Source organism: Triturus cristatus, chromosome 1_2 (genome assembly GCF_964204655.1).
Source record: "Triturus cristatus chromosome 1_2, aTriCri1.1, whole genome shotgun sequence".
Taxonomy (NCBI): Eukaryota; Metazoa; Chordata; class Amphibia; order Caudata; family Salamandridae; genus Triturus; species Triturus cristatus.
The window spans coordinates 238,630,768-238,650,645 of NC_140580.1; the positions used below are offsets into that span (position 1 = coordinate 238,630,768).

Genomic DNA, 19,878 nt, shown 5'->3' on the forward strand with positions numbered 1-19,878 from the left:
GGTGCAGAGTAGCCGCAGACATTTCCTACTTCTATAAAGGCACATCATTTAGTCATAGGGACGTAGTTGCTGAGGCTCATGGGAGAACAAATATAAACAACTGAAGAGAGTGGATCTTACCACGAGTTACTGAACGTTAAAGTTGTTTTGGGACATTTACAGTGCCGCACAAACGTGTTTGATGTTAGGGAGAGGGGTAGCATTTAACAAAACATTCAGATCGGGATTTCCAAAAGCTGTTTTAACCTAAAAACGAAATAGAAGTCCATGAAGGGGTCAGTGTGAGAAGTTTCCTCATGAGGGATGCTAAACTAATCGGGTGAAGCACAGTGTTTGACATATGTAGTTCAGCTACTAGTTAAAAAAGTGAAACAAAATAACTTACTGCTTTACATACACATCGTGAATAAACAGGCTTGTATCATTTTAAAAAAAGACACTGTAATTAAGGTACTAGTAAGTTCACAGTTTCCCCATTATAGGCTGCCCTCCAGCATAACCAAGAATTTGGGTCGTTTTAATCAACAAGGAAGTTAACGAAAAATGCTACCGCCGGCCACAGCTTGCAGTGCATGTGCGCGAGTGGTGCGCGCGCAGCAGTAATCGCGCAATATGGCACCTCTGCTCAAGCGCGCACCCGTGCACATGCACTGCAAGCTGTGGCCGGCGGTAGCATTTTTTGAAGCCCTTACTTTAAGTCTCGCCAGACCAGCGCAAGCGCTGGGTCAGGCGAGATCTAAAAAAATAAAAATCTGAAAAAAAGCACTTGGCTATACTGCCGACCGCCGCCTCGTCTTCTTCCATCCTTCTGCGGTAAGCACACAACCACCCAGAAGTCCCTTGCCCAATCACAACACTGCCTTAGCAGCGTTGTGATTGGTCTGAGCGCCGTGGTTCGGAGCTCAGACAGGGGCTGGCACGCTGTGCATGTTCTCCACACAGGTTGCAATACAGCCTGCACGGAGAACATGGAGTGCACATGATGCTTTGTCCGGCCCAAGATGGCCAGTCAAACCATCAGCACTTTAGGTGCTGCCACCACTCCTTCCCCTGTGACGCAGGGAGCCCAGCCCTGCCTCCCTGGCTTCAGCTGCTAGCCGAATACAGTAAACAAAGTGATAACGAGCATCATTTCCTTTTTTTTGTATTCAGCTTGCAGTTCAAGCAGTGGGGTGACGCTCCTTCACCTATGAGGAGGAGCTGCCACTGGGTCACTCACGAGGAAGCCACCTGTGGAGAGTGTAGTCGCTTTAGTTCCTAAAACAGCGTAGCTACAAGCAGATTCTAGTAAAGAGGTGATTTATATACAGAAGGATAGTGTCACACTGCATACACTGTTGGGGTATGCGTTGCACCCCTGTATGTTGGACAGAGACACTTAATGCAGAGGTGTCCCACCCAATATCCACACATTTACCTAGCAGCACCTGAATGCCCCGACTTCAAAATATACAAAGTGAGCACAAGAAGCATTCATACTATCTGAAATTTAAAGAGTCATGCCAGCTTTGCGATTTAGTTTACAAGAACATGCAGTGGAACTAAATGGCTTCAAAATTCCATGTAGCACAGGTAGTGTGTGTTATACGCTTCTTTTTAACATTGAGGAAATGTTGCATTCTGCTATGAGGTGCAAACTGGCCACAGCGACATAAGGCAGTCCTTTTGTTTGGCCTTCGTGGTCCAAGGTAATTTGGCATTTTGGAAATTGACAACAAAGATGCATTCAAGTGAACTGCGACAACAGCATGCAACTACAGCCAGGTACAGAGAAAGGATGGGTACAATGTGCAGTTACTAATACAGCCTTAGTGCATCTATTAAAAATAAATTTAAACAATCAGCCAGAACACACTTTGGTACATGCCGGTCGGTCTCCGATGTGAACACAGAGCAGTACTCCCATCGGTATGATTGCTTATGTCCCCCTTAAACTGTCCACATTGCTATACGGCTCTTCACACAATCGAGTCCTGGAGAACAGAACAGCCAAAGAAGCAGTCTCTCCTGACTTGGCTGTCCAGGCAGTAGTGCTTGGTAAACTTGTGCAGCGAGGCCCACATAGCTGCCTGACAGATGTCATGCAAGGGAACTCCCAGTCCCAAAGCAGTAGTGGCCGCCGTCGCCCTGGTGGAATGGGCACGCAGCACCATCGGAGGCTCCTTTTTAGCCAAAGAAAAACAAGCCTTTATGCACAGAACGACCCACCGAGAGATGGTCCGCTTGTGCAAGGCCCAACCTTTCTTGGTGCCCACATAACCAACAAAGAGCTAGTCATCCACCCGGAACTGTTAAGTAGAATGAGAGCACATGTTTTGGGTCCAGACGGTGGAGCTGCTCTTCCTCTTTTGAGGGATGCAGAGGCAGAAAGAAGGTGGGGAAAGTGATGGTCTGCCCGATGTGAAAGGCAGTGACAACCTTCGGCAGAAAAGATGGACGAGTCCTTAGAACCACTTTGTCCGGATGGACAGAGAGAAAAGGAGGTTTAGAAATAAGAGCCTGGAGCTCACTCACTCTTCTGGCAGAAGTGATGGCCACCAGGAAAGCGGTCTTTAAAGTGAGAAGACGAAGAGGACAGTTGTGAAGTGGCTCAAAGGGAGCCCACATCAGATATATCTGAACCAGGTTAAAGTCCCACTGAGGCATTATGAAAGGAACAGAAGGGAAAAGATGAGTAATGCCTTTTAAAAATCCATTTACAACAGAGGACTTGAAAAGGGAAGGCTGATCTGGAAGCCGTAAAAAGGCTGAAATGGCCAAGAGATAGCCCTTGATAGTGCCCAGAGCAGAGCCATGCTGGGCCAAAGAAAGAAGGAATAGAAGGACCTCTGAAAGAGGGGCAGAAAGGGGATCCACAGCCTTTGCTGTGCACCATGCCACAAACTTATTGCACCTGCAGGCGTATACTGTCTTAGTGGAGGGACGTCTGGCTGCCAAGATTACATCACAAACTTCGGGAGGCAGGTCAAAAGACGTAAACGGCCACCACTCAATCTCCACGCAAGGAGGTGGAGGCTGGACAGGTTCGGGTGGAAGACCATCCCCTGTTGCTGTGTCAGAAGATCCTCCCAAAGAGGCAGTCGGATCGGGGGGGAATCGATAGCCATGCTGAGTAGCTCGGGATACCATACTCTTCGAGCCCAGTCCTAAGCCACAAGATTGACTTGGGCCCGGTCACGCTTGATCTTCAGCACTCTGGGTAGAAGTGGTATAGGCGGAAAGGCGTATAGTAGACCACAACTCCACTCGCGACGAAAAGCGTTGCTTAGCAAGTGGGGCCTTGGAAATTCCAACGCGCAGAACTGATGACATTGCGCGTTCTCCTTTATGGCGAATAGATCTAACCAAGGCTCTCCCCACTGCTAAAAGAGACCTTGCGCCACGTCCGAGTTCAGACACCATTTGTGATCCATCATGCACCGGCGGCGGTCATTTGCCCTGCCGCTCAGAGAACCTGCCAGGTGTTGAACCACCAGGAAAATGCCCTGATGTTCCAGCCATGTCCAGAGACAGAGCCTCCTGACATAGGCTCCACAACCCCACCCTGCCCAGTTTGTTGCAGTACCACATGGCGGTGGTGTTGTCCATGAACACCTGCATGGCTCTCCCCCTGCCAGAGGGAAGGAATGCTTTCAGTGCAAGTCGGATCGCCCGAAGCTCCAGAAGGTTGATATGGAGCCGGGACTCCGCCGGAGCCCAGAGTCCTCTGATCTCCGCCTCTCCCATGTGGCCACCCCATCCCAGAAGGGACTCATCCGTCACCACTTTATGTTCCGGTTGGGGAAAGGGAGAGGGATCTGCCATTGACCCAATCGCGATTCGTGAGCCACCACTGCAATTGTTGTGCAGTGCCCTCTGAGATCTGGACGTGATCGGACAGGTTGCCCTGATGCTGTGCCCACTGGAACTTCAGGTCCCACTGCAGAGCCTGCATATGCCATCTGGCATGATCCACTAACAGGATGCAGGAGGCCATCAGGCCCAGTAGCCGGAGGGTCATCCTGACCGAAACCCGGGATAAAGGCTGAAAGATCGGAATCATAGCCTGAATATCCCGGACTCGCTGCTCGGGAGGATAAACCCGAAACTGCAACGGATCCAGTACCGCTCCGATGAAGAGGAGCTTCTGAGAGGGAATCAGGTGTGACTTCGGCATGTTGGAGAACCCCAGCAAATGCAGAAGCTGCCTGGGGCAAGCCCACCTTCAACAAAAGTCGTCGAGATAGGGGAAGACTGGGACCCCTGATCTGCGCAGATTAGCTGCGACCACCGCCATTACTTTAGTGAACACTCAAGTGGCTCTGGTAAGGCCAAAAGGGAGCACGGTAAACTAAAAGTGCTCGTGGCCTACCGTGAACCGCAGGTAACGCCGGTGGACTGGCAGGATGGGAATATGAAAGTAAGCGTCCTGCATGTCCAATGCTACTATCCAATCTTGCGGGTCTAGGGCAGACATGACCTGAGCAAGTGTGAGCATCTTGAACTTCTTCCGGAGGAAGCAATTGACGTTCCGAAGGTCTAAGATAGGACACAGACCCTGGTCCTTCTTGGGAACCAGAAAGTAGTGGCAATAACCACGACCTACTTCGGGCCCAGGAACGCACTCAATGGCCCCCTTGGCCAAGAGGGCCATGACTGCCTGCTTAAGAAGCGCAAGATGGTCCCCCGACACGCAGTGGTATTGAGGTGGCACGGCTGGAGGGGGAGTCTCGAAGGGGCGGTAGTAGCCCGTTGGGACAATTTGCAGCACCCAGTTGTCCGATGTGATGTTGCGCCAGTGGGGAAGATGATGGCAAATTCTGTCGCCCACTGGAGTTTGATGGGCCTGAAAGGTCAGACTAGGAAGGCTTTGCAGTGGATGCTGCGGGGGTGGAGGTGGACTGACCCGCCCACTGGCCCCCAGAACCGCCTCGACAGTTCCCACGTCCACGCTGAGAATGATGGTGCGCAGGCCAATGGCTCTGGAACAAACTTGTTGGGGGACACCTTCCGTGGCCGCAAAAGGAGCAAAAAGTGGAAGGCGGAGTTGGGCGAGTGGCCGACAGGCCCAAGGACTTGGCTGTAGCTCTTGAGTCCTCAAACCGCTCCAACGCACTATCCACCTTATTGCCAAAAAGGCGAATGCCATCAAAGAGCATGTCCATCAAGGTGTTCTGGACATCCGAGAAGCCAGTTGTTCTCAGCCAGGTTTGGTGCTGAAGCGCCACCGCCGTGGAAATCGCCCTGCCTAGCGAATCGGCAGTATCAAGCCCACAACAAATTGTGAACTTTGCTGCGTCTCTACCAGCTGCTATAGCTTGGGAGAGTACTGTCCGTGCCTCCTCCAGACAGTTGGGCAGCACCTGCACAAACGTATCCCACAGAGAGTGGGAATAACGGCCCAAGAGGCATGCGGTGTTCACCGACAGCAGCCCTAAGCTGGCAGATGAAAACAGCTTCTTGTCAAGCAGTTCCAGCTTCTTGGATTCCCTATCCGAAGGGAACGCGCTCTGGGAAGCAGAGGCTTGGACAACCAAGTTCTCGGGAGTGGGGTGTTGGGAGAGAAAGAAGGGGGTCACCCGGAGCCGGGCGAAGGGCCATGTTCCTGTCCACAGGAGCCCCCGTGTTGGGCCTGGACCAAATGCCCAAAAGGACATCAGAAAGTGCGTCAATAAAAGGCAGCAAGGGGTCACTATTGGCAGCATATATGCCCCCCCCTGCTGGGAACGGGTTTCATAGACAGGATTACAGGTGTCTGGGGGGGACCTCCAGGAGGGCCCAATACTACTAGGGGGCGACTGGAACGACACGATGGGGCCACTAGATCGACAGCGTAATTCAGCCCCTCAATCAGCACTAAGTCCCACTAAGTTGAGCTCCCTGGCCTCCACCTTGGGCTGGGCGGATATTTGGCAGGAATATCACCCTTCCGAACAGGGCTACACATACCCATCTACGGTCCATGGGTAGCAATCCAGACTAGATTACTTCTTAGTTCCCCGCATTTTCATCCACCGCTTCTCGCAAGTAACACCACCCCCGTGGACTCTGACCATTCCCCGGTCGCCCTACGATTTCACACGAGTTCCCGCAAACCTTCCTTTCGCTGGCACATGTCCCCCTGGCAACTCCGTTGCCCGGAGTATCAGGATAGGCTTCCCACAGCTATCTCAGAGTATTTGGATTCCAACTGCCCCTCCACCCCGTCTCGATGCATATTGTGGAAAGCCTTAAAGCCTACTGTCCGAGGTGCAGAGATAAGTTATCGCACCAAGGAAAAACGTTCACAGCGGGAGCAATTGGTGGCTTGAGAGTTGCGCCAGGTGGCCCTAGCAGCGCAGCTCAATAGGGACCATAGCCCCGACATCCGGCGAAATCTGATACTGGTGCAGCAGGAACTGCAGCAATATCTAATGAGTGAGGCCAAATAAATATGGGAGGCATCGCAACATCGGGTATACCAATAGGGAGACAATTTGAGTAGAATGCTCCATCGACTGTCAGGCGGATAAATCCCCAGTGACGGTTCGTACTTTCCGCGGCGCTGACGGGTCCTTATATACACACACACACACACACACACACATCACCGGCGGGTGTAGCTAGGGAATTTGTGCGCCACTTTACAAACCTATATGCTTGGCACAAGCAGATCTTGGCCGCACTAATCGCGGAATTCGTACGAGACATCCCGCCACGGAAACTCCCAGATTACCTGCGTGACCACCTGGAGGCCCTCATTACATTAGACCAGCTGACAGGGACCCTCAATGCACTCCACCCCGGACGGGCCCCTTGTCCCAACGGATTCCCCATGGAATTCCTACGGCCGAACATACATCTGTTAGGCCCCCACCTTATGGCTGCAATCCAAGAGGCCGTGGACGCCTCCATATTGCCCCAAGACTAGCGACATGCGGACATTGTTCTTTTCCTCATGCCTGGGTGCCCTCCTGAGGACCCCTCCTCCTACAGTCCCATTTCCCTCAATTTTGAGCCTGGGCTATTGGGTGTCCTTGCCAAGTGCATGCGTCTTAGATCTGATTCACCCCGACCGGTCGTGGTTTGTGCCCCAGAGAGCAACTTGTCATAATATCCGCAGGGTACACAACGCCTTAGCAGCCGCTCCGGCATTGGGCCGACAAGCTGCAATGCTCTTGGCCGATATAAAGCTTTTGACTCCCTTAGTTGGGTGTACCTTTTTCGGTTGCTGGAGGCCATCAAGTTCAGACCGCAATTCTAAGTCTATTGCAGAGTTCTTCAATCTGTGGGGCACTCCAGCTAAGCTTTTACCTTTGTTGGACCTTTACTGTCCCGAGGCCTCGCAAGTCTTTACCCATTTCAAATGGCAATTCTTAATTGGCGAGCTCAGGTAACAGAGGGTTGGAGGGGGGAGGGAGGGGAAATAGATGAGGCACAACTTGCGCGTTTGTCCTGTAACGCTTTTGTCCTGTAAAGAGCTAACAGTTAACCTTCCCAGGAGGGGGTTAATTAGTAGCGCTGAAATACTTGGGCTGCAGTCGGAGGCAGTGTCTCCTCTGCTTAAACCGAAAGCAAATCCTTCGCGTTTGATTTCCTATCAGAGGAGACATCTTGCCTCCCACTGCAGCTGAAGCATTTCAGCTCTACAAATTTAACCCAGTCCTGGGAGGGTTAGCTCGTAGCAGAAAGGAGACAAAGTTTCTTTTAAATTTACACAGGCAGGCGCCACAACGCCCACAGGGCTTCAAGTTACCAACAGAAAAATGCCAGCCAGCCATGTGTTTTTTAAACAGCCTGCAAATTGCTGGACTTGACACTAAATATGCATATAAATAAATAAGTATATATACACATTTGAAATGTAACTTTTCTGTCTTTGTTCCATTTTATTATCAGTCATGGACAATTCAGGCAGCTATAGAACACAATTAAATGTGCTACTATTTATATTTGATGTTCAAGGCATGCACAGACAAGTGCTGACAATACAGCTTTAGGTGACCGTTTATTTTTTGTACTGCATGGAACATCAAAATAATGAGCTGGCAACCCTAATCATAAAACTGAAAAAGTTTGTTGCAAGATCAGCACATTTATTTCCTCCACCCTGATCCCTGGTAATGCCATAATAGCAATAGTTCAACATATCTGAAACCCTACGCTGCCGTCAATACGCTGCGGAGTTACTTCAAGTGTCTGGGAATGCACCATGCATTCAGACAACTCAGTCCTCATTCTCGCCCTTCACTTTCATGCTCACCCTGCACTCACACCGATCACCATGCACTCACACCGATCACCATGCACTCACACCGATCACCATGCACTCACACCGATCACCATGCACTCACACCGATCACCATGCACTCACACCGATCACCATGCACTCACACCGATCACCATGCACTCACACCGATCACCATGCACTCACACCGATCACCATGCACTCACACCGATCACTCCTCACCCTGAACTCAGTAATCACTCTGCACTCACAATGCACTTGTGCTTTTCACCCTGCAGTCACACAAGTACACTACTCACCCTGCACTCATGCAACACTTCACTCACATGTCCCCCTTACTGCTCAATGTGTAAACTCACTCAAATAAGACCATCACCAACCATACATTCATTTGTCCCACTCTGCACTTACATTCATACCCAAATTCATATGGTCACCTCACTCACCCTGCACTCGCTCCTCTTACCCTACTCTCACACTGTTGCATGGCTCACCCTGCACTCACATGGGTACTTATGCCAACCCACACAGCGCAGAGGTTTAATGTGCCTGCTACAAAGAACATGTACCATCCAGATCAAAGAACTGAGTGTGGGTAAACTATGAGCAGCGCTATAAAAAAATGAAATGTTTGCCAGAAAGGTGCTATAGCGAGATGGGGTGCATTGTTGGTGAGCGGTAGTGAGAAAATTCATGGAGAAGCAGGAAATGAGGGAGGGGGCGCCAAAACAAACCGTTGCACTGTGTGCGACCAGTGCTATGGCCAGCCCTGGATGGGAGGGTTAGCCCCCCCTCTCCCCCGAAGTTCAGGTCTAGTTGCGCCCCTGTATACAATTATGGGCATGTCGCGCCCCATCAAGGTTTTCTTCCTAAATTGCAAAAGGACAAATTTACTTGCACTGCAATCCAGCCTTTCAGGGGGTTCCTTGATAGAGGCAGCTCTGTTTTTGCCCTGATGGCCTGGAATAATTCCTAAACAGATTCTTGTAAATACGGTTTAGTTTCATTCTTTTAAATGTGATTGATGTGAGAGATTATTACTATTTGCAGAGAAATGTTTTTGTTTCATGCAACAACCATAAAAAAAGTTTATTGTAGATCAAAACAGGTCCTCGCATATGAGAAATTGGAGGATATCTCAAATATTATTCGTTGTAAAATTAGTGGGCTGCTGCTTTCTTACAACAGTGTAAACACACATCACTATCTCTGAATATTAGATGTAAACACTTAGAATTTCGACAATAGCGCCTATGCACCGTTAGTAGCCTGGCTAAAGAGGGTATGGCAGAGCTGAAAGTGAATCATTTAATCTCAAAGCTGTTCTGAACAGGGGCCCCCAAAATAGTACTGGCCCAGGGCACTCAAACTCCTTAACATGTCCCTGCCACCACTAAGTCTGTCAGACGATATTGCTCTGAAATAAAATAGGCAACATCATTAATTTATTATCAGTTCTATTTTTTTTTTTTTAAACATAAGCCTGACGGGTCCTAAACCCCCACTGCTTCAGGTAAGCAACTTATCGTACCACTAAGGAATTCTCAATTAGGTGTTCTTTCAGCGCCCTCTCTGTGGACTTTCACCTTTCTCTTCAGATCTTTAACTGGTTGGTGGGCAATTATCCCATTATAATGCCGTCTAAAACATTTGTTAATGGTTTCTAGAGAAGAATTGTTTCTCGTGTACCAACTCGGAGCTAGGGAGTGCTCGAAAAATCTGATAACACGGTCTCCCTTACAGTCACGGTTTTGGCTGAAAATGTCTGCAGAGTATTCAGCTTTGAGAGAAACTGCTATCAAAACTCTCTTCCCTTTCAGCTTGTCCTATTTATGTGAGATTGGGTTCTCAGCACTTGTGGTATTAAAAGACTAAGTGCCGTTCAAGACTGGATATGGAGCACAACCTGTGGATGGCAGTAGCAAAACAAAAAAAATCAATCCAGAGATTGACAGTTTATGTGGATAAAAACCAGCACACCCGTCACATTTATGTTGGTGGTGTTATTATTAATCTATGTCCTGTATAAAACAAAGCATCCTAGTAAAAAGAATTTGCGCACATTTTATCTTGGAATATAGTTTTTTTGAGCTGTGTAATAAGCCTCTGTCATTCCTCCACACCCATTCACAAACCTGCAGTTTGCTAAACACTCTTATTGTGTTTAACATTATTTGCCGGATATGGCCCGCGATATGCGCGTGGCAGTAGATTATGTAGTGTACCAGATTCCAGAACTTTCTATCAGGTGGTGGGGGGGGGGGGCCAACATCTAAAAAAAAAATTCAACAGGGGGGCTCAACCTACAAAAGTTTTAAGACCTCTGGTCTATTGTATACAGACTTGACAGCGTTGGTGCGGATGGCCAGGCACTGCTCGTTCCCCTTCCCTGTCCGGAGGGGCGCTGGTCGGGGCTGCTCCCTGTCACCATTATTCTTTGCCCTCGCGGTTGAACCTTTGGCGGCATGGGTTGGTGGTGACCCAGTCCTTCGAAGTTTCGAATGGTCGCAATCAGACCGTATCGCGCTATATGCGGACGATGTCCTCTTCTTCATTACAGACCCGTGGTTCTCGGGCCTCGCATCTTGGGGATCCTGGGGGTGTTCTGGGGCGCTGCAGGCTTGCACGCAAACCCTGCAGAGTCCATACTGTATCCAGTATGCGGTCATCAGGGGAGAGATGCTTGGGCTTCGCAGCTTTCCCGCGCCACAGTGGCCGTTAAATACCTTGGTATTTTCGTGTCATCATGCCCCAAGGTCTCCTGAGCCCATAATATCACTCCACTTTTGGCCAGCCTCAACAGCGAAGCTGCGATGTGGTCTTCTCTTCCCTGGTCCCTTTGTGGGCGCTCGCCCATCTTCAAGATGGTATAGCTACCTCGGAACCTGTACCGTCTCCAGAATTTCCCTTACCACATCCCGCGCTAATGGTTTGCGCAGGTTAACGCCATACAAAATGCATTTCTCTGGAACGGTGGGGTGATTAGAGTCGCTCTGTGCAATCACCATAGCGGAGGGATCGCGGCAGCAGACATTTATTCATATTACGCAGCATCACACTTGCTCATGGTCAACGAATGGTGGTATAACTCCCCAACCAACCCAGCGTATGCGATTGAGCACGCGGCAATGGAGCAGACCTCTCTCCTACACCTACTGTATAGCTCAGCACGCCTAGACTTTATGCCACCTGCAGGTAAAGTAGTAATACTGCTCAGGGGGGCACCAGTCCGACAGATGGGATGGCACGGTAAACTTTATCGGGATACCCCACTATGGCAGGGAACATACCTCCGTCATGAGGCCACTTTAGATGAGTTCCGGGGTTGGGACCTGGTGGGGATGTCGACCCTTGGGGATGTGATGCGGGGTACCACCCTGAAATCCTATCAATAATTGCAAACTGAGAACAACCTCCACAAAACAATTCTACAAATATCTGTCTCCGCCACCCGCTCACCCCCTGGTCCGCTCCCTTCAGACCCTTCTGGAATTTCGTCCAGTGGAAGCCCGTTTGTTAATGGGGGATTTAGGCCTTCACAAGATTAGACCGATCTATCAGACCCCAACGACCCACACACACAGACAATGCTCGACAAGACACGGCAGACCGACATCCCTGACTTAACTGATAACTGGGCCGAAGCCATCGCCAGTAAGCGGGGTGCGGCGGTCTCTACTAGATACCGCCTGATACAGTTTAAATGCCTACGCAGGGCTTATTATACGCAGACTTGACTCTGGCGGAGGGGAGGGATTCCATCACCCGCATGTCTGCGGTGTGAGCGAAACAAGGGGACTTTCTGCATACAGTTTGGGGCTGCACAGTATTGCAGCCTTTTTGGCGCAGAATTAGGTCCTGCCTCTAGGAGGTGCTCGCATGGGAAATCCTGATGGACCCCAGACTCTTCCTCATACATAGCATGGATAATATAGGGGGGAAAACGTGTGTAAGCAACATTTACTGTTTTTAGCCCTCACTATCGCCAAGCGCGACATTGCACAATTGTGGAAAGGGACTTCTCCCATAACTTTGGGTAAATGGAAGACCGAAATGGACAGATGCATGGGGGCCGAAAGGCAGTGTTCCTTGCCCGAGGTTGCCCTGCTAAACATAGGAAAATCTGGACCCCGCTGGGTGTCCTATCGAGAAATTGAGCTTTAACCCCCCCCCCCCCCCCCCACCACCGACCCCTGAATGGAGCCTTCCTTTCTAATGTATATTGTTTTGAAAATCCTGTATAAGATCTCGAATTGTCTGCATCAGGTTTGAGTTTCACCCCCTGCATGTTGGGCAGGTGTTTGATTCTGGTCAAAATGTTGGACTTACTGGGATTTTAGGTCATTTCCTTGTACAGGTCATTGTAGGGCTTTCAACCATCTATCCAATGAAAAACCAAATAAAATTGGTTCTGGGGGGGAAAAAAAAAAAAAAAAAAAAAAAAAAGGCAACAAGGGCTCCAAAGAGGTGGCCGCCGGTTGAAGCACTTCAGTGAGGAGGTTAGTCCCGACAGCCACCGTAGCGAGTTCGAGGTGGAGGGCCTCGGCTGCCCTACGTACTACCACTGCGTAACTGGCTCCCTCCTCCTTAGCCACGGTATGAGGAGACAGCATGCCAAGGTCAGATGAGGTGTCAAGACCACTGGCATCCCCCAAATCCTCTGCCCAGTCCAGATCATAATCACCCTGCTGTGTGAGCGGGTCCTCAGACCCCTCCTAGTCCTCCCCTTCCTCCGAAGTCTGCGAAACAGGCTGAAAATAAGGAGGACGGACATAGGAGAAAAATTGCCCCATCGGTGTCTAGATCGGTGCCGATCCGGCACAGTGTCCTGTTTAGGGCTGAAACTGGGGAAGACGTTGCCCCGAGGAATGGGCAACGTCGGCGGTGGGGGTCGGTGGAGGTGTTACAAGGTCAATTGGCGCCGACTGAGGTCAGATCCCGGAGGTGTCCTGTGGCGCCAGCAACACCGGAGCCGCCAGCGATGGAAGGACAGGCCCCCCAGTCGGGCCCGGAGGCGCACCGGCGGGGCCAGACGGCCCAAAGAGTCGGGCCATGGTAGCAAGAAACTCTTGCACCTGAGCAGGCATTGCCAATGGACCCGGAAAAGGTGGGTAGGCCGGCGGTGACGTCGCCAGCTCTGTCAGAGCTGCGGGGGTGGCACCACCCGCACCCTCAGCCGAGACGGGCGAGGAGAAGTCGAAGAGCGACAGCGCTTCGACTTTTTTGGAATGTTTCTACTTACCTGACCCAGAGTGTGAAGACTTCGATCCAGAGGAACAAGGGTGACAGCTCCGCAACCGGTCCCTCGACCTCCCACGGGACCGAAACCTTGAGCGGCGCGGACCTGACTGTAGGACTTCCAGCAACTTTCGGGACCGCTCCCACAAAGTCTTCAGTGCCATGGCCCGGCAGTCGGGGCACGACTTGGAGTCGTGGTCGCGCCTAAGGCAGGAGACACACGCGGTACGGGTCCATTGCCGACATCATTCGGTGATAGTCCCCACAGTTCTTAAAGTCGGGCATCCCTACGACACCAGGAGTCAATCTACTCGAAGAAATTGAGACAAAAGGCCTCGAAAAAAGTGACTGGGGGTACTTGCTCTTCCCGGATCTGCGCTTGCTGGCGCGGAAAAATAAAGAGCTGACGTCAGCGCATGGGGGTGCATCTAAGTAGCTCCAGCGACGACATATCGGCGCAGACGACGCCAACACATGCAGAGCCGCAGGACGACATCTACCGACGCGCAGGGGTACTGCTGACGGAAACTTTCCGGATCCAGTCTGACACCTGGGGGTAATTTTAAGGTAAGGAATCGATCACTACAAGTCCTTTCAGATCATAATTATTCAGCTCCGACACAGGCTATAAAACAGAGCTATTGGCCCAGAGAGAAATATCACTGCAGCGTTTTCTCTATGAAGGGTGTTACTCGCTGGCACGCCGCTGGCAACCAAGACCGTATTCAAGGTCTGGAAAGATTCTATGACACTGCTGAAATAGCAGAGAGAGAGAGTCTGGCCAAAGAACCCCCTTTGTGGGTACACACAACTTCCAAGTAGCCGCCACATCTGGAATTAAAGGCTGGGATACTTCCGGCAAACCCAGATTAACGGTTTTAGTTTCTTACAAGACTATGAACTATTTCCCCAATTTCCAGGAAAAATATGAACTATCCTGGATGCAATTTTATAAATTTTTACATTTGGGGCACGGCCACGCCCTTTACTTGTCCGAAACAAACAAATGCCAGTCTTCAATTCTCTGAAGACAAAAGCTTAACATAACCACCCGAGAGGGAGGGAAGAGAAGCTCCCGAGTAAGGAAGTCACTAGTTATACATCCATGCAATACATTTTATGATCTCGGACATGTCTGGGAGTCAGACCTGTCCACTTTTAAGATGCAGTCCTGCAGGCCCCCCCCCCCCACCTTGATGACTTCCAGTGAAATCACTACATCTAGGAGCTCTTGCCTGTAAAATCATCAGGAGATTCTGGAATGTAAACAGATCAGTCTTGCTCAATATTTTAAACAGCCTTTGGCTAAACACGTACATAAAAGCATTCCAGGGGTTTTGGTGAAATGGGAGATCGCTAAAATTAGAAGAAACCAGATGCTTCAAGCGTAGCCAAATGAAATACATGACTTGATGAATGAAAGTCAGAGCCACCAGTTTACAAGGCCAAAGGTTCCCCACAAAAAGATGAAGGGAAGATGATAAAGTAATGTGGTTTTCTTTTCATTGAGATGGAGGGATGAAGCATGAGCAGCAATTCAAAGGACATTTAGATGGGTTGATACAACCATGTTGGAACATTAGTAGGCGCTGATGTTTGTTTGCTTAGATTGTCTGTTCTGATACGACAAATTCCAATAAAATAATTTTATCCAAAAAAATGCCCGATACAAGAGATTCCTCTAATGCAAAGCTCTTTAGTGAAAAAACAATGTACTCCACATTTCAGTCTTCTTGGCACCAATACCACTGTATATTCGGAAAGCAAAGAGCCTGGAATAAGCTAATCAGCAGTGTGAAGCTAAAATATTAAACCAAAAACAAAATAGGAGTACTTACAAAATAAAATGGTTTTAAGAGGGACAGACATTCTACCTGAAATAGAAAAGGTTTTTGCATCACAAACATTGCCCATCAGCGTCGGCAGCTTCATCTATGTAGCGTTATATTCACAGCACCCGATTTAAAGCCACATTTTCATTCATGCAAAACTACTGTAATCATATTAACTACTTATATCTCGGTCACTGATAATACAGTCTTAAGTTGCTTTTATTTGTTGCGGTATATTGGTTTACAAGTGTTAAAGACTATCAGAAACATACCTATCCGAGGTCGTGGAGTCCAATCACTTGAACTTGCGTGTGATATACGATCATCTTCATCACTATCACAAGTAGGAAAACCATTCCCTAGAATATCAGTGGAATAAGGGGGGGGGGGGAAAAGGTATTCATGATTTCTAGTTTACAGTTGGTCATCATGGGAATGCTAACATGCAGTCTAAAAGCACAGATACAATCCTAAAAACTCTAAGTACTGTATTACAGATTTAAAACTGGTAGAATTCCGAATAAAGTTGGTAATAAAATGCTCAAGAGGTTACTTGGTAAAAATGAAAACATTTCATGCCTGAGATACCTAGTGCCTATCAGTATATTTAATACTTTTTAAAAAATATGAATGTCCTCACAGTTGTGTATACAAGAATTTTTTTACTGACCAATTACATGGGATTTTTTTTAATGTTTTATCTGTGCTTTTAAGGTCGTTTGAGGCCGAAATAAAGTATCTTTTGACTTGAAAACATTGATATTTTATTTAGTGAATATGAACAGACACAAGGCTTGCATTTTGTAGCAGCCCACTGTACAGTCACATACATTATCCTAATGAATTCATTTACCAGAGTGTAACTATTAACAAACTCAATGGTTCTGTGACTTATGACCACCTTACATGTATTGTTACTTAAATAAAGTACCAAGCCCAGTCTGATAATGGGAGCTATTATGCAGTGAAATAGCAAGCAAGTTATATCTGAATTTTGACACCCTTTAGTTGTAGCCCCCCATTAATAGATTTCTACCATTTCCTATGCAGGCAGGTATAAGATTTTCGAACAGGGTGAGTGGCAGGGCGGGGTGATGGCAACTCCAGTGCAGCAGGAGTACTGGGCTTTAAGAAATGCAGTGAAGCGGTCTAGAGAGCAGTGTTTTTTTAGTGGCATGAAAGCAAAAGCAGTAGCGGACAGGTACATCTGTGGCATTCTATACAGAAACTTGGCGGGATCGTAGTTGCTACTAAGCACTGAAAGACTCCAATAAGTAATCTCCACTTTCGTAACTGGACTATAGCCCTGGTGAAACTGGAGAACAACTGTCAGGTTAGCATCAGACGATCCTGACGTACAAAGATGCGTGCTTACCTCATCCAGTATTGGCCCATTCATGTGTTACAATTAGGTTCTAGGTGAATGTCCCAATGCGTGGCAACAGCTCAAGCACTGTCAAATACTGACTTACAAATAACAGAATAAGAAAAGCTTCAGCTATATTGAAAAGGTGTGTCCCGCACTAATCAATGAATGAAAAAACAGATACGATATTCCCTTAATCATTAACAAATCTGCACCACACCAAGCTCTTATGGTTTTCCTTGAGCGGAGAATATTCACAACTAAATACCATATCCCTCAAGTTAATGGCCTGGCTGAGCTAAAATTACAGGAGCGAGAGAAAAGTAACTTAAAGGCACGCTAACAGGTATTTATTATGTTGCCTGTGCAGTACTTCTATTCCTTCTGTCCACCAGGGTACAATTTCACTGTCAAGCGTGCACTGGAGATAGGAAGACCATCCACATTCTATGTAATGGCAGGGTTCGGTGAAAACAAGCGATGTGGTCTACCTAAATCACAACACGTAATAGCGTATTATATAACCAGTAAATCTATTTTCCCAGTTTTACTACTGTGCAAAATATAGTGTCTCTACTTTGCACCTAAAAATATTTTTCATTTAGGGCAACATGGGCAAAGAAATAATTGCAAGCTTGTATATAAAGCTTCATCCATGCCACTGAGGAATTGTATGCCCCTTAGGAGGGTGTGGACTATTCAATTTGTTTATCGAACCTTGAAATGTGCAAAACTCTATAAAACATAAGCCAAAGACTGTTTGCATGTGCTGTAGGAGCGCATCACCACAACAACTGAGCTGGCACATCTTAATATGACTGTCATGCTGTAAATGTTTGCCAGCACTTCTCAGACCATTTCCTCTAGAAATGTCCGTAACGCACAGATCTGCTACATTAGGAGATGACAATAGTGGTCTAGCTGGAACTGCTCCCGATCATAAAACTCTGGAGTGGGTAAGTGACTGCAAGCACTTTACCATAGTAGCTGTAGGCACTGCGCTCCCTTAAGCGCCTCACCCTTTTCTCAAATAATGGCACCTACGTAAACTTCCTTTATAATGCAGCATTCCTAGCCTGTGTATACTGTAAACCAATTATCAAACATAAATGAAATATTACATAGCCTGTAAGCACATGTTCATAGCTTGTGGTGCTGTAGATTAGCTGCCCATAAAGCAGCGCATAGAATTCAAAGCGCCTACATATGTGCATAAGGCAATCTATGGGGGGGGGGGGGGGGGGGTCTGCTGAGGATCACATACTGTGCGGCCAGACTTTGAAATAAGCTGCCCCAGTCCATGAGGCTCCAATCCAACCTTCAGATGTTCAGAAAATACCTAAAAATGAATAGTTTACCTGTCGGTGTAGTTTTGCAGCTTGAAGATCTTTCTGGATTCACTATGCTGTGCATTATTCCGCGATCTGGTGGTTGGGTCCGGATTCGTAGTCTTTTGGGCGTCGACGTCCCACCATTTGGTGCACCTCTCGTGACGTCATCGTCCCACCTTTGGGGCGCCATCTTCGGGTTCTTTTTTCCCCCCTTCTCTTTTTTTTTTTTTTTTTTAACCCTAGGCGCTCTCTTAATTTTCCGTTTCCAATTTCTTTTAGTATTCCAATTATTCTGTTCTTCCATGTCCTTCCACCTCTTCCTCCATCCTCATCTTCCTGGCGCAGGTGGGTGGGTTCGCTAGTGAATCCAGAAAGATCTTCAAGCTGCAAAACTACACCGACAGGTAAGAAACTATTCGTTTTGCAGCGTGAATCTTTCTGGATTCACTATGCTGTGCATAGACTTTGTAGCGGTTTGTTATCTTTGCGGCGGCTGGGTGGTAGATGAGTGTTGGCTGTTGAATATGTGTTGAAGCACCTTCTGTCCTACTTGTGCTTCCTTGTTCATCTGAACGTCCACGCAATAGTGCTTAGTGAACGTGTGCACTGAAGCCCATGTTGCCGCCAGGCATATGTCCTGAATGGGCGTATTTGCCAGAAAGGCAATAGTTGCTCCCTTCTTCCTTGTGGACTGGGCTCGTGGCCCTGCTTGTTTGTGGCAGAATTGTATTGTCAGTGTATTGTCAGTGCAATCCATCGTGCAATGGTGGCTTTTGTCACTCGTCTACCCAGAAAACTAGTTGCAAAGGAGACTAAGAGCTGCTTGGCCTTCCTGTGCTCTTTGGTCCTCTCAATGTAGTGCATCACTGCCCTTCTAGCGTCCAGAGTGTGCAGTGCCCTTTCTGCGCTTGTCGTGGGGTTTTGAAAGAAACTCGGTATCTGAACTGACTGGTTCATATGGAATGCCGACACCACCTTAGGCATAAAGTGTGGGTCCGTTCTTAGAACCACCCTATCCTTGTGTATCTGGATGTAGGGCTCTTGCAGTCTCAGTGGTTGCAGCTCGCTCACTCTGCGCAGCGAGGTTATCGCTACCAGGAAGGCTGTTTTCATTGTCAGCATTTGCAGCGTGGCCTTGTGGATGGGCTCAAACGGCTCCTCGGTTAGGATCACGTTGAGGTTCCATGCCGGCGGCGGCATCCTCTTTGGTGGCGCAATTCTTTTCGCCCCTTCCAGGAATCTCTTTACTACCTGTGACGTAAAGAGACTTCCTCCTCTCTCCCCTCGTGTGTAAGCTAAGATTGCCGCCAGGTGTACCCTTAGGGAGGATGAGCATAGATTACTTTTTAGTAGGTGTGTGAGGTATCTAAGCACCGTCGACTCTGATGTCATTTTATTCAGTAGTTATTTCTGCTGCACCATATTGTGAACCTTTTCCATTTCTCCCCATAGCATTTTCGTGTTGTAGGTCTCCTTGCCTCCCGCAGCACTTGCATAGTGCTTTGAGGTAGGTTCAGGTGCGCAAACTTAGTCTTCAGGAGCCATGCCGCCAGGCTGAGGCTCTCTGGTTCTGGGTGCAGGACCTCTGTTCTGCATGGAGAGCAGGTCCTTTCTTCTTGTGAATTTGTGAGGAGTGCCTTGTGCCATTTCCACTATTTGAGAGAACCAAGTTTGCCTTGCCCACTGTGGTGCCACTAGGATCAGTGTCATGTTGCTGGTCCTGCACTTGTCTAGCACCCTGTGTAACAGCGGTATCGGTGGAAAAGCGTAGGCAAATGTCTTTGACCAACTTATCCATAGGGCATTCCCTTGCGATTGCTGTTCTGGTTGTCTGGATGCGAAGTTTTGGCATTTTGCATTCAGGCGTGTTGCAAACAGGTCTATTGTCGGTGTTCCCCACCTTTG

General features: G+C 48.5%; 1 protein-coding gene across 6 annotated transcripts in view; it reads right to left on the reverse strand.

Moving 5' to 3' along the window:
• Positions 1 to 19,878, reverse strand: part of SIRT1 (sirtuin 1) — a 647,146-nt gene that overhangs the window by 532,153 nt on the left and 95,115 nt on the right. For 2 of the 6 annotated variants that reach the window (XM_085603538.1, XM_085603540.1), the window contains exons 2-3: positions 15,549 to 15,635; positions 15,283 to 15,318 (exon numbers count right to left, since the gene is read on the reverse strand). The exons of 2 other annotated variants lie outside the window; for them this stretch is intronic. In XM_085603538.1, coding sequence (XP_085459664.1) covers positions 15,283 to 15,318; positions 15,549 to 15,635 — 123 coding nt within the window. The remainder of the gene's footprint in view (positions 1 to 15,282; positions 15,319 to 15,548; positions 15,636 to 19,878) is intronic. 2 more of the 6 variants (XM_085603542.1, XM_085603539.1) reach the window with 1 other exon arrangement.